General features: G+C 49.1%; 1 protein-coding gene across 2 annotated transcripts; it reads left to right on the forward strand.

The window, feature by feature from the left end:
* The first annotated feature begins 2,159 nt into the window (after positions 1-2,159).
* Positions 2,160-11,644, forward strand: QTRT1 (queuine tRNA-ribosyltransferase catalytic subunit 1). Of its 2 annotated transcripts, none has more exons than XM_024993938.2 (10): positions 2,160-2,452; positions 2,946-3,014; positions 3,110-3,248; positions 7,635-7,713; positions 7,816-7,931; positions 9,777-9,915; positions 10,159-10,234; positions 10,359-10,468; positions 10,556-10,643; positions 10,747-11,644. In XM_024993938.2, the coding sequence occupies exons 1-10, from the start codon at positions 2,345-2,347 to the stop codon at positions 10,897-10,899; spliced, it is 1,077 nt and encodes a 358-aa protein (XP_024849706.1). In that variant the 5' UTR covers positions 2,160-2,344; the 3' UTR covers positions 10,900-11,644.
* Positions 11,645-13,460: the final 1,816 nt, after the last annotated feature.

The following is a 13,460-nucleotide window of genomic DNA, read 5'->3' on the forward strand; positions in this document are numbered from 1 at the left end:
TTGGTATATAGAAATATAAGTAGAAGCTTTAATGTTAACAACCTTAGACCCTTGAGTTAATAAATTCTCCCCTTGTTATCCCCCACTGCACCTTTTGCCCTATAGGAATGCAACTCTATCTGGTGCTTTCAGGGAGCGGCGCCAAACTTTAAGAAAAATCACCTTTTGGAGAAAATAAGTTTTTCTGGTTGACTAACCTTTATCAGAAGAAGAATGTTAGCAGGTCTCCTGACCAGAAGATGATGTAAATCACCTAAAGCCTTTGTATGTGATAGGTTTGCAGAAAGAAAGCCTGGTTTCAATAAGGGTCAAGCACTGCTGACCTTGCATGACTTTGCACCCATTATCTTCTCTATACAACTTAGGGTATAAAAGCTCCTTCTGAAAATAAAGCTACGGGCCTCTCTCACTGAAGCTTGGTCTCCCCGTGTTATTCTTTCTCTCTCTCTCGCTGATGCCGACGTGTCTCTCCTGAGGGTACCCCTGGATCCTGCTGGGGCTGGACTCCAGCACACCACAGAAGTCCCTGGAAGTTTCTTAAGATTGAGGAAGTCATCCCTGGGGGCTCAGTGGTAAAGAATTTGCCTGTTAATGCAGGACATACAGGTTTGATCCCTGATCCAGGAGGATCCCACATGCCATGGAGCAAAAAACCCATGGGCCACAACTATTGAGCCTGTGCTCTAGAGCCCTAAAGCTGCAGCTACTAAAGTTTGTGCACCCTAGAGCCCGTGCTCCGCAACAAGAGAAGCCACCCCAATGAGAAGCCAGCACACCACAACTAGAGAGTAGCCTGAGCAGCAGTGAAGACTCAGTGCAGCCAAAAATAAATAAATTAATTATTTTTTTAAAAGATTGCGGGATTTCCCTGGTGGTACACTGGATAAGAACCTGCCAATGCAGGGGAAACGGGCTCAATCCAAAGTCCAGGAAGATCCACATGCTGGGGAACAACTATGCCCATGTGCCACAATTACTGAAGCCCAAGCACCTAGAGCCCCGTGCTCTGCAACAAGAAAAGCCACCGAATGAGAAGCCCGAGCACCACAATGAAGGGCAGCCCCTTCTTGTGGAAACTAGAGAAAGCCTGAGCATAGCAACAAAAACGTGGTGCAACCAAAAATAAAAATTAGAAAATAAATTATTAAAAAAGATTGGGAAAGTCAAGAGGAATGCGGCAGTGAGAATATAACCCGGACATGGGTATATCAGATGAATGTTACCGACAATGGCGATAGCAAATGCAAAGGCCCTAAGGTGGGCTTTATTGGTGGATGTTTTCCAGACGTGGCCTCAGTGAGGACTCCACCACACTGAGAAACCCGTAGCATTAGCCCAAGGCTTGTAGATCAGCGTTTTGCTGAGGTGAGTCCAGTTTAGGCCAGTGGTCCTGAAAGGAAAGCTTCTAGGGCAAACGCGCCCTCTGCTGGCAAGAATAGATATCAGCTCCATTTCCAATCCCAAGATTAAGAAAACATATTTAAGAGTTGGATACGACTGAGCCACAAACACGTATTGGACTTCCCTGGCTCAGCCGGTAAACAATCTGCTTGCAATGCAGGAGACCCAGGTTTGATTCCTGGGTTGGGCAGATTCACTGGAGAAGGGAATGGCTACCCACTCCAGTATTCTTGCCTGGAGAATTCCATGGACAGAGGAACCTGGTGGGCCACAGTCCACGGGGGATCGCAGAGTTGGACAGCACTGAATGACTAACACTTTCACTTTCACATTGCTGTTATTATTAGTGAAACACAACCAGTGCTTAATAAATTCGTGACCCATCCTCTCTCACCCCCGTGCAGCATGGAGGCTGGCACTAGTGGGGATGTATCTATAGATATAAGTTGAATGAATGGTGGAACAGTCTCCCCTTCTGTAAATCTGTCGTTCTTTCATTGCATAAACTGATGCTTATTGAGTATGTACTATGTGCTATGTCCTGTTCTAAGCCCTTGGAGCAAGGCAATAATCAAGATAGACTAAACAGAGAATCCCCTGGTTGTCCAGTGGTTAGGACTCTGCCCAGGTTGGAGTCCTGGTTGGGGAACTAGGATCCCGCAAACTGTGAGGCGCGGCCAAAAAAAAGACAAAACACTACATAAGGCACGGTGTAAAAATCTATATACTTAGATCTTGTCATTCAGCATTCAAGACATCCTTATGTTTAGGTAATAAATTCGTGCCATTTGATGGCGGATACAATCAGACCTTAGAGAGGCTCTGACTGCGAGGAAGTGGCAGGAATGGGCCTCCAAACCAAGAAAATTTTAACACTTTTGTTCGCTGCCTGTGGGAACAAACTGGGTATCCAGCGGAGAGGAGTGGGACGGCGTCCGTTTCCATGGTTCATTTGACGCTGTCCCCAAGCTTCCGCCCTCATCGCGCGCCACGTGACCTCAGCCAACATGGCGCCGCCCAGGATGTTCTACAGCTCACGTGGTTAATGCAGGCAAGATGGCGGCAGCCGCTAGCCAGACTTCGCTGGAGTCGGCCCCGCGGATCATGCGATTGGTGGCCGAGTGTAGCCGCTCCAGGGCCCGAGCCGGGGAGCTGCGGTTGCCACACGGGCCGGTGGCTACTCCAGTGTTCATGCCAGTGGGCACGCAGGCCACTATGAAGGGCGTCACGGCAGAGCAACTGGACGCGCTGGGCTGCCGCATCTGCCTGGGCAACACCTACCATCTGGGTCTGAGGCCGGTGGGTGGGCTGCGCCCCAGCGGGGCGGCGGCGGCAGAGCGTGGAGGAGCCCAGGAGATTCCCTAGACCTGAGCACGCCTCCCAAAGTCTATCGACAAACGCGTATCGAGGGTCCCGGGTGGCCCAGGCCTTGTGCTGGGCGTGAGGGACCAGCGAGGATGGAAGCTGGCCAACCCTGTCGCCCCCAACATTTGAACCCAGGGTTGCACTCACCCCTAACCTGACCCTTTCTTCCGCCAAACCAGGGCCCAGAGCTGATCCAGAAGGCCCAAGGTCTCCACGGCTTTATGAATTGGCCCCACAATCTGCTGACGGTAAGGTGGGATCGAGGCCGGGGTTCGAGGGCATTCCTTGGGGGTAGATATTCCCCATCCAGTACCTGACAGCCCTGCGGTGGGATCTCCCTCAGGACAGCGGCGGCTTCCAGATGGTGTCCCTGGTGTCCCTGTCTGAAGTGACGGAGGAGGGCGTCCGCTTCCGCTCCCCTTATGACGGTGATGAGACCCTTCTGAGCCCAGAGAGGTCCGTGGAGATCCAGAACGCGCTAGGTGAGCGGATCCTGGGGAGTCGCTCCTTCCCCTGGTGGAGGTGAAATGGGCCTGCTCCTTTGGTAATGCTTGGCTCTGGGCGAGTCCCTTACCCTCAGTTTAATCATCCTAAATGGGGATAGTTTACAAAGATAATGATGTAATTTCGGTAAACCTCTTATCACAGTGCCTGACTTTTAGTAGCATTTAGTGTTATCTTTATTGCGGTTGTTTCTCTTTGTTATCGTTGTTCACTTGCTCAGTCCTTTCCAACTCTGCGACCTCATGGACTGCAACACGCCAGGCTTCCCTCTCCTTCACTATCTCCCAGAGTTTGCTAAAAGTCAAGTCCATTGAGTTGATGCCATCCAACAATCTCATCCTCTGTCACCCCTTCTCCTCCTGCCCTCAATCTTTCTCAGCATAAGGGTTTTTTTCCAGTGAGTCAGCTCTTCCCATCAGGTGGCCAAAGTATTGGAGCTTCAGCTTCAGCATTGGTCCTTCCAGTGAATAATATTCAGGGTTGATTTCCTTTAGGATTGACTGGTTTGATTTCCTTGCAGTCTGAGGGCCTCTCAAGAGTCTTCTCCAGCACCACAGTTTGAAGTCATCAATTCTTTGGTGCTCAGCCTTCTTTTTGATCCGACTCTCACATCCATACATGACTACTGGAAAAACCATAGCTTTGACTATGCAGACCTTTGTCGGTTGTTTCTCTCAGATAGTAAATTAGCTGGGCAAAGATATGTTGAAATAATGGGGGTGACAAGGAGGCTTTAGACCCCTTCCATCTCCATCAATAACGTACATTTTTTGATGTAGACAATTAGCATTTCTCAATCTAAAGTGCTATGAAAACAGGTTCCAAACATTCCATCTTCCAAGCAGATTGATGCTTTTAGATCCCTCTGTCCAGATATTCTGTGGTTTCTGCTTATAGCTATGGGCCTGGGCTCTGGTACCATACCACCTATGGAGCTTACAGTCCAAAGAGGAGACAAGGAATGATGAAAAGGTCTTAATTAGAAAGATGAGGGCCTTTCCATCTTTGTTTGGGCATATGAGTTCTTTTTTTTTGTTTTTTCAGTTGTGACATCTGTACTATTTAATTATGGCGGGTGAACTCTTAGTTGCAGCATGTGGGGTCTAGTTCCCTGATCAGGGGTGGAACTCTGGCCCCCTGTATTAGGAGCATGGTGTCTTAGCCACTGGGCCACCAAGGGAAGTCCCCCTTTCTTCATTTATTAGCCAGATTACTTCCGTAAAGAGAAAAGTTTCTCACCTACTCCTGGGAGACCAAGTATGAATAATTTCGGTCATGTAGGAAGAGTAGGATTCATTCTTTCCCTCTTACTAGTTTTCATGGGTTGATTACTTAGCACCCTCTATTGATGACAAACTAATGTTTAGTTTTTAAGGATTGCCCTGAACTCATGGGTTTACATGTATTTGATACATCTCACTGCATTGCAGTTAAAACCCTTGTTGCTTCTCTCATCACCCCATCTTTAGCTAGCATGGTACACTGTGCTTTTTTCCTATAATGACACATTGTGGCAATATTTCGTTGAGCTTTTCTGATCTATAGGTCCACAGTCTCTAATCTGAAATTCTTGGGGCCGGATAGGTATCAGAATGCCCTCATTTTAGAAAGATAATAGAGGGTACATACCATTCATTACACAGTACCTCAGTGAGGCCTGGGGCAGTACCCTGTGGTATTACACTTCATTTTTTTTTCTAATTAAAAAATTGTAATAAAATGCACATAACATAAATTTATCATCTTAATCCTTAAGTGTCCAGTTCATTGGTGTTAAGTACATTCACCTTGTTGTATAACCATCCCCACCATCCATCTTCAGAACTTTTCATCTTCCCACAGTGAAACTCTTGTCCCCATGGAATACTCACTTCCCATTCTCCTTCCTCCAGCCCCTGGTACCTACCATTCCACTCTATGAATTTGACTCCTCTAGGAACCTCGTATAAGTGGAAATATACAGTACTTGTCTTTCTGTGATTGGCTTATTTCACTTGGCATGATGTCCTCAAGGTTCACCCATGTTACATCGTGTGGCAGAATTTCCTTTTTAGGGCTCCATAATATTCCATGGGGTATCTCTATCCCATTTTGTTCATCTATTCAGCTGTTGATGGAACTTGCGTTGCTTTCAGCTTTTAACTCTGGTGAATATTGGTATTGTGAACCTGGCTGTGCAAATATTTCTGAGACCCTGCTTTCTGTCCTTTTGGGTATATATCCAGGAGTGGAATTGCTGGATCATATGGTATATACGCTTTACATTTATTGCATTAACACTTACGAATCTTCTTGGTAAATTGGGTTGTTTAAAAGATGACAACTGTGTCAAGTTTTGCTACCACATGAGTATCCCATTAGCAGAAGAAAAGTCCTTTGATTTTTGAGAAGTTTCTGGATTTTGGAATTGTGGGAAAGAACCTTAACTCGATCCCTATTGAAGGATGCTTAGACTCCCGACACACCACGAGGAATCACTTGGTACACACATCGTTTTATTCTTTTTTTTAAATAATTTTGTTTATTTATTTTATTTTTGGCTGTATTGGGTCTTCATTGCTGTGAAGCCTTTTCTCTAGTTATTGGGAGCTGCTGCTGCTGCTAAGTTGCTTCAGTCGTGTCCAACTCTGTGTGACCCCATAGACGGCAGCCCACCAGGCTCCCCCGTCCCTGGGATTCTCCAGGCAAGAACTCTGGAGTGGGTTGCCATTTCCTTCTCCGATGCATGAAAGTGAAAAGTGAAAGTGAAGTCGCTCAGTCCTGTCCAACTCTGAGCGACCCTATGGACTGCAGCCTACCGGGCTCCTCCGTCCATGGGATTTTCCAGGCAAGAGTACTGGGGTGGGGTGCCATTGCCTTCTCCATTGGGAGCAGAGGGCACTATCTAATTGCAGTTCACTAGCTTCTCATTTCCGGAGAAGGCGATGGCACCCCACCCCAGTACTCTTGCCTGGAAAATCCCATGGACGGAGGAGCCCGGTAGGCTGCAGTCCATAGGGTCGCTCAGAGTTGGACAGGACTGAGCGACTTCACTTTCACTTTTCACTTTCATGCATCGGAGAAGGAAATGGCAACCCACTCCAGTGTTCTTGCCTGGAGAATCCCAGGGACGGGGGAGCCTGGTGGGCTGCCGTCTATGGGGTCGCAAAGAGTCGGACTCGACTGAAGCGACTTAGCAGCAGCAGCAGCAGCTTCTCATTTCAGTGGCTTCTTTTGTTGTGGACAATGGCCTCCAGAGTGCAGGCTTCAGTAGTTGCGGCACATAGGCTCAGTAGTTGCGGCTTTCTAGCTCTGAAAGCCAGAAACAGAGGCTCAGTAGTTGTGGTGCATGGGCTTAGATGCTCTCCAGCATGTAGAGTCTTCCTGGACCAGGGATCGAACTTGTTTCTCCTGCATTGGCAGGCGGATTCTTTACCACTGAGCCACCCTGGCAGTTTCTTGTTTTGTTCTTAAAGGATAAATTTGCAGAGGTGGGAATGTTTTTTTTTTCCGCCACACTGTGGGGCTTGTGAGATCTAAATTCCCCGACCAGGAATCAAACCTGGGGCCGTGGCAGTGACAGCACTGAGTTCTAACCCCTGGACCACCAGGGAATTCCCTAGGTGGGATTTTATTCTATATGCAGGGCAGGGTTTTAGCTGGAAGGTGGCAAAATCAGATATGGATTTTGTTTTTAAATTTTTATTTATTTGGCTGCATCGAGTCTTAGTTTTAGCAGGCACAATCTTTGTTGCATCACGTGGGACCTTTCATTGAGGTTCACTAAGTCTCTAGTTGTGGAACACGGGCTTAGTTGCCCCAAGGCATGTGGGATCTTAGTTCCCTGACCAGGGATCAAACCCTCATTCCCTGCTTTGCAAGGCCGATTCTTAACCACTGGACCACCAAGGAAGTTCCCAGGGGTGCGTTTGTTTTTTTAACATTTTTATTTATTTTATTTTTGGCAGCACTGGGTCTTCATCGCTGTGCAGGTTTTTCATTGCTGAGCAGGCTTTTCACTGTGATGGCCTCTCTTGTTGTGGAGCCTGGGCTCTAGGGTTCTTAGGCTCCAGGGCAAGGGCTCAGTAGTTGTGACGCACGGGCTTAGTTGCTCCATAGCATGTGTGGTCTTCCTGGACCAGGGATTGAACTAATGTCTCCTGCATTGGCTTGACAGGCGGATTCTTCACCACTGAGCCATCAGGGAAGCACCCCCCTACCCACCCCCCACCCAGGATGTGCATTTTGAAATGCTTCCTTTGGTTGCTGTATAAGCAGATTGGGGTGGTTACGTGGGAATCAGCAAGACCCAGAGAGGGACTTGTGGGGTCCCGCTCATCCTCAGCAGGGGGGCTTTCCCAGTAACTGTGGTCCTGTCTCTCCAGGCTCTGACATCATTATGCAGCTGGATGATGTGGTCAGCAGTACTGTGACGGGGCCCCGTGTAGAAGAGGCCATGTACAGGTGTGTGTGTGTGTGTGGAGGGGGAGGGCCTCCTGGTCCTGCAGCCTAGTCTCCCTGCCCCTCACCAGGTCCCTAGGGCTCATGACCAGGGTCCTCTTGCAGATCAATCCGCTGGTTGGATCGGTGCATAGCAGCCCATCGACGGCCAGACAAGCAGAACCTCTTTGCCATCATCCAGGGGGGGCTGGACGCGGATCTCCGAGCCACTTGCCTTGAAGGTAAAGCCGTGTGCCAACAGGACCAGGGCTTTTGTATCACAGAGAACCCCACATGGGCCTGGCATGCTTAGAGAGTGTTGTTTTTATTTTTGTTTTAATTTTGATCGCACCCCAGGGCTTGTGGGATCTTAGTTCCCTGACCAGGTATTGAACCCTGGCCCTTGGCAGTGAGATCTCGGAGTCCTAACCACTGGACTGCCAGGGAATTCGCAAGAGTGGTTGTTACTAGGCGAAAGAGCATTCTAGGTGGAAGGAATGGCTGAAGCAAAGGCCCTGAGCATCATGGAATAGAGAGCATTAGGAGAATAATAATAGCTCTCAATCTCCCAGGTGGTGCTAGTGGTAAAGAACTCGCCTGCCAATGCAGGAGACATAAGTGACAGATTCGATCCCTGGGTTGGGAGGATCCCCTGGAGGAGTCCATGGCAACCCACTCCAGTATTTTTTCCTGGAGAATTCCATGGACAGAGAAGCCTGGTGGGCTACAGTCCATATGATCGCACAGATTCAGACACGACTGAAGCGATTTAGCACACAGAACACATCAGTTTCCAGGTGTTCACCAGGCGTTCTGCCAAATGCCCTTCATGGATTGTCTGATGGAGTTTTCATAAAGATCCTGTAATGTGGGAACTTGCAGATTCCCAAGATTACAGAAGGGGAAACTGAGGCACAGAGCTGTTAAGTTCCCGTACTCTCAGTCACACAGTTTGGACGTTTCAGAGCTGGGGTTTGTACCCAGACTTGGGACTCTGCAACCTACAGCATTAACTCCTACATTGTGCTGCTCTATCCCTGGGGAGTAGGTCAGGAGCAAAGGGTTGGGCCTGAGGCATTGTACTGACAGTGGAGGGCCTGGGACACCACACTGAGGTGTTGGGGAGCCATGGAGGGCTGTCGAGTGGGAGAAAAACCCCAGTGGGATGGGAAGGATAAGGTCCAGAGAGGAAGCTGGAGTAGTTGCCAGCGGGGCGGGGTGGGTAACAGAGGGCCTGAACCTCGGCTGTGGCCATGGAGACAAGGGGGCACAGAGATGGGGGCTCAAAGGCAGTGAGGTGTCATAGGCAGGACCCTGCATTCTGGAGTCCATGGCACTGGCTCCAACCCCTTGATCTGTTGCCTCATGGCTGTGCACCCTTGGGCTAGTGGCTTGACCTCTCTGAGCCTCACTTTCTTCCTCTATACAAATGGAAACCCATTCCCAATGGCAACGGGTCAAAGTGAGGAATAAAGGGGAAAATTTGTTCAAGGTGCCTGCCTGCACCTGGCATCACTATGTACTCTTGTGAAGATTGTGTGTGTGTGTGTTTTTTAATTTTTTGGCCGCGCCATGTGGTGTGTGGGATCTTAGTTCCGCAACCAGGGATCAAACCTGTGCTCCCTGCATAGGAAGCACAGAGTCTTAACCACTGGACCTCCAGGGAAGTCCCAGTTTGCCCACCTCTCATATCCAAAACCTGCAGGGATTTGCAGTTCATTTGGCGGCAAGACCAGACCTCTTGACCCCAGTTGTTAGGAGTCTGTACACATTTTCTGTCAAAACGTTATAGCATTCGATGATAGGCAGTTACTCCTCACGTAGGATGTGCACGGTTGTAAAATCTGGAAAATTCTGAAACATCTGGCTTCATCTTGGGTTTTGGCTGAGGCAGCGTGGGCCCTGGGCCTCTCCTGAGGACTGAAGGAGAGGTGTCGCAGGCATTCTATAAACAGTAGCTGACATCACCAGCAGCCCCAGGGCACACAGACACACACACACCCACTCTCTCCTGGGGGTGAAGAGGAGGAGGCTGAGGCCTATTTCTTTCTGCCTGATCACCCCTGCCCTTGCCCCTCCACGCCCAGAGATGACCAAGCGTGATGTGCCAGGCTTTGCCATCGGGGGCCTGAGCGGGGGCGAGAGCAAGGGCGAGTTCTGGAGGATGGTGGCACTGAGCACGTCGCGGCTGCCTAAGGACAAGCCCCGCTACCTGATGGGGGTTGGGTATGTGGAGGAGAGGGGAGATGCCGCCCACCCCCACCCCTGCCTTTGGGGAGTGGATTCCTGGGAACCCCTGCCCCCGGGTGTCGGGACTAGGGAAAGACACAGCCCTGCCTGGGAGGGGACTGAGCCCTCTGCTGGGGGTGAGGGTGCCCATGTTGGGAGGAGGGGGGCCCTGGGCATGTGATCAGGGCTTGAGGTTCTCTGCTACCCCCCCCACCATGTGTGTCCCCCCCGCCCCCCCAGCTATGCCACCGATCTGGTGGTCTGCGTGGCTCTCGGATGCGATATGTTTGACTGTGTCTTCCCTACACGGACAGCGGTGAGCTGGGGCAGAGGAGGAACTGGGGAGGGATTCGGGGGCGGGGCTGAGGTAGAGGGGAGGCTAGGCAGGGGAAAACCTGATTGATGCCCCCTTCCTCTCTCGCTCCCCCCCCCACCCCCAGCGCTTCGGCTCTGCTCTAGTGCCCACGGGGAACCTGCAACTGAAGAAGAAGCAGTATGAGAAGGACTTCCGCCCCATAGACCCAGAATGTGACTGTCCCACCTGCCAGAAGTAGGAGGGGATGGAGCCTGGGGGCAGGGCGGGGCTGTGTAGGACCTGGCCTCACCAGCGCCCCTGCCCCCCACCTCCTGTCCCCAGGCACAGCCGGGCCTTCCTGCACACCCTGCTCCATAGTGACAACACCGCGGCCCTGCACCACCTCACCATTCACAACATCGCCTATCAGGTGGGCCTGCAGCTGGGAGGAGCAAGGCCAGGGGGGTGGGGGCCTCGCCTGCTCGCTGCTGGCTGCTGGCTGACCTGCCTCCCGCCTTGCTCCCACCCTGCAGCTGCGGCTGATGAGCGCCGTGCGAGCCAGCATTGTGGAGAAACGCTTTCCTGCCTTCGTGAGGGACTTCATGAGCACCATGTATGGGGACCCCACCCTCTGTCCCACCTGGGCCACTGAAGCCCTGGCCTCTGTGGGGATCACGCTGGGTTGACCCTGCTTGGTGGGAGGGAGGGAAAAAGGGGGTGGAATATATTGAAGGACTTTTTTTTTTTAAATTATAACAGTGTGTGTCTGTGTCTTCTTGGGGAAGTGGCCTATCTAGGTCCCCTTTCTGGTCTGAGTGTCACTGGGGCCCGTCAACTAAAAAAAAAGATGCACAAGGTGAGAGTTGCGAGTTAACCTTTCTTTGGGTCAAAATGAGGACTGCAGCCCACGAGACAGCCTCAGATAGCGCTGAGAGACTGCTCCGAAGAGGCAGTGTAGGGGCAGGTCAGTATATATGATTTTGGTGAAGAAGGAGTTCAAGGCATTCAGGCACTGATTTTATGAAAAGTTTTCTGCAAGCAATGAGGAGCTGATGTCACCTTGAAGGGATTTAGTGCTTTTCCAGATCTGAAGAGATGCAAGGATTGGGATCATGAAATCGGTTCTTGAAAATATCTGACTAGCCAAAGACCTGTTCCATGTTTCCCTGGAGCACAGAGTGCCTCACCTCATTCTCCGCCCTGAACTCCCTTCAGGGCAGGTCAAAGGTCAGCAGCCGCACCAGCGCAGGATCCAGTCTCCACAGAGGCAGATGGCAAATGTCCTTGGCAAGCAACAGTTACAGCGCCCCATCATGGTAACAGATTCAACCAGACTTGGGGAGGCATTTCATGACCGTTTTGTCCCATGCTACTAGGAATGCTCTCTGGAGAAGATTTTATTAATAAACCATTCAGCATGCTATTACTGGACTAGGTCCTAAGAGTCAAAGATCTCTGTACACCTGTCTTCTGGTTATGGTCCAGGAAAATATTCCTTCTTACTGCATCTTCCCATAACTAGAGTTACACTATTCTAATAGTTGAAGGTATACAGAACTGTGTGTTTCATCAATTGCTGCAAGTCATCTAGTCATTATTTTTACTGGAGGCTCAGTTACATATTTGATAATTGTAAGAAGAAACAATTTTGTAAAACTAGCAGATACAAATAACAGAGCAAGCAGCATTGGGCTTCCCTGGCGGCTCAGTCAGTAAAGAATCTGCCTGCAACGTGGGAGATCTGGGTTTGATCCCTGGGTTGGGAAGATCCTCTTCTGGAGGGCATGGGAACCCATTCCAGTATTCTTGCCTGGAGAATTCCATGGACAGAGGAGCCTGGCAGGCTACAGTCCATGAGGTTGCAAAGAGTCACAACTGAGCTACTAAGCACAACTAGCAGTATTATCAAAGTCATAAAAGAATTAAGGGCCTGAATCCTGCACACCCTGAACTTCCGTTACATGCAATCCAGTATATTCTTGGGCTTTCCCAGTGGCTCAGCGGGTAAAGAATACACCTGCAGTGCAAGAGACAGAGGAGACCCAGGTTCGATCCTTGGGTCGGGAAGATCCCCTGGAGAAGGAAATGGCAAGCCACTCCAGTATTTTTGCCTGAAAAATCCCACGGACAGAAGAGCCTGGTGGTTTATAGTCCATGGGGTTGCAGAGTCAGACACAACTTAGGACCTAAGCACACAGTATATTCTTAGGTCATTTTACTTAGTCTGTTCTGTACCCATCTTTATTATTTCTAGGTAAATGACATATTTGCACCATCCTTAAGATTCTCAGCCCAATTTCCTAGTGTTGCTAGGCTGATTAGCCTAAATTTAAGGATATAATTTAATTGTTCCTAAGATAAAGGGGGGCCTTAATACTTAAATGACCCCAGCCTGCTGTTACTGATACAGATCCATCCCATTATGGGAGTTTTCCTGTGATAGATGAGGTGTTACAGGTTTTAATTGAGACTCAGGTTTTCATTCTGATACAGTTTGAGTGTGCCTAAAAGAAAATTTAAATCTATGGCCGGGGTCAGAGCTAGTATCATTAATTGGTCAGGTGAGAGGATCCCATCTAGTAGTAATATCATGAATAGAAAGAACAGGACTGAACTCTCCTAAAATAAATTTCCTAAGGTCTATCTACTCAGAGGCTTGGAGGGGAGAAATCCACCAAGGTAATCCAGAAATACTAGACACAGGTAATTGGCCACAAACCCAACAATTTGATTGATTTTTAAAACTAGCACAGGATCCTGTCCACGAGAGAAAACATTTGATTTATATGCAAAAGTCCAAGAAGTCAAGAAAACACTATAAATGATACAAATCAGGTCTAGCATCTTGGGCAAGCTGTCTGCTTCTGATGTTGTCTTCTCATCCTGGTGGAGTGGACCAAAGGACCTTTTTATCCTCTGATAAAAGATCCTTCCACCCAGGTTGGAGACAGTCTCTTAAATGATGTCTTTTTCCAGTCTTGGTTGCAGGTCATGAGGCATCTGATCTTCTTCAGAAACAAACTTAAAGTGTCCTTTAGTAATTCAATTATTGCACATTAATATAGCATAAGAGCAAAGAACTATCCAGGGATGAGTCTTAGTAGATACAGACCTCCAGTAACAAAACTAGGATTTAACATTCATTGAACCATCTTTTTCTCCCTAAAAATACCCTCATTTTTACAAAATATAACCAAATTAAGACTAGTTTGTGAAACAAGTCTGATTTCAATAAACTTTGCCTGAT

Source organism: Bos taurus, chromosome 7 (genome assembly GCF_002263795.3).
Source record: "Bos taurus isolate L1 Dominette 01449 registration number 42190680 breed Hereford chromosome 7, ARS-UCD2.0, whole genome shotgun sequence".
Lineage (NCBI taxonomy): Eukaryota > Metazoa > Chordata > Mammalia > Artiodactyla > Bovidae > Bos > Bos taurus.

Coding starts and splice junctions, on each gene's coding strand:
- QTRT1 (XM_024993938.2), top strand. CDS start 2,345: ATGGTTCATTTGACGCTGTCCCCAAGCTTCCGCCCTCATCGCGCGCCA. Junction 3,249..7,634: donor GGAGATCCAGAACGCGCTAG/GTGAGCGGATCC, acceptor CTGTCTCTCCAG/GCTCTGACATCATTATGCAG. Junction 7,714..7,815: donor GTAGAAGAGGCCATGTACAG/GTGTGTGTGTGT, acceptor GTCCTCTTGCAG/ATCAATCCGCTGGTTGGATC.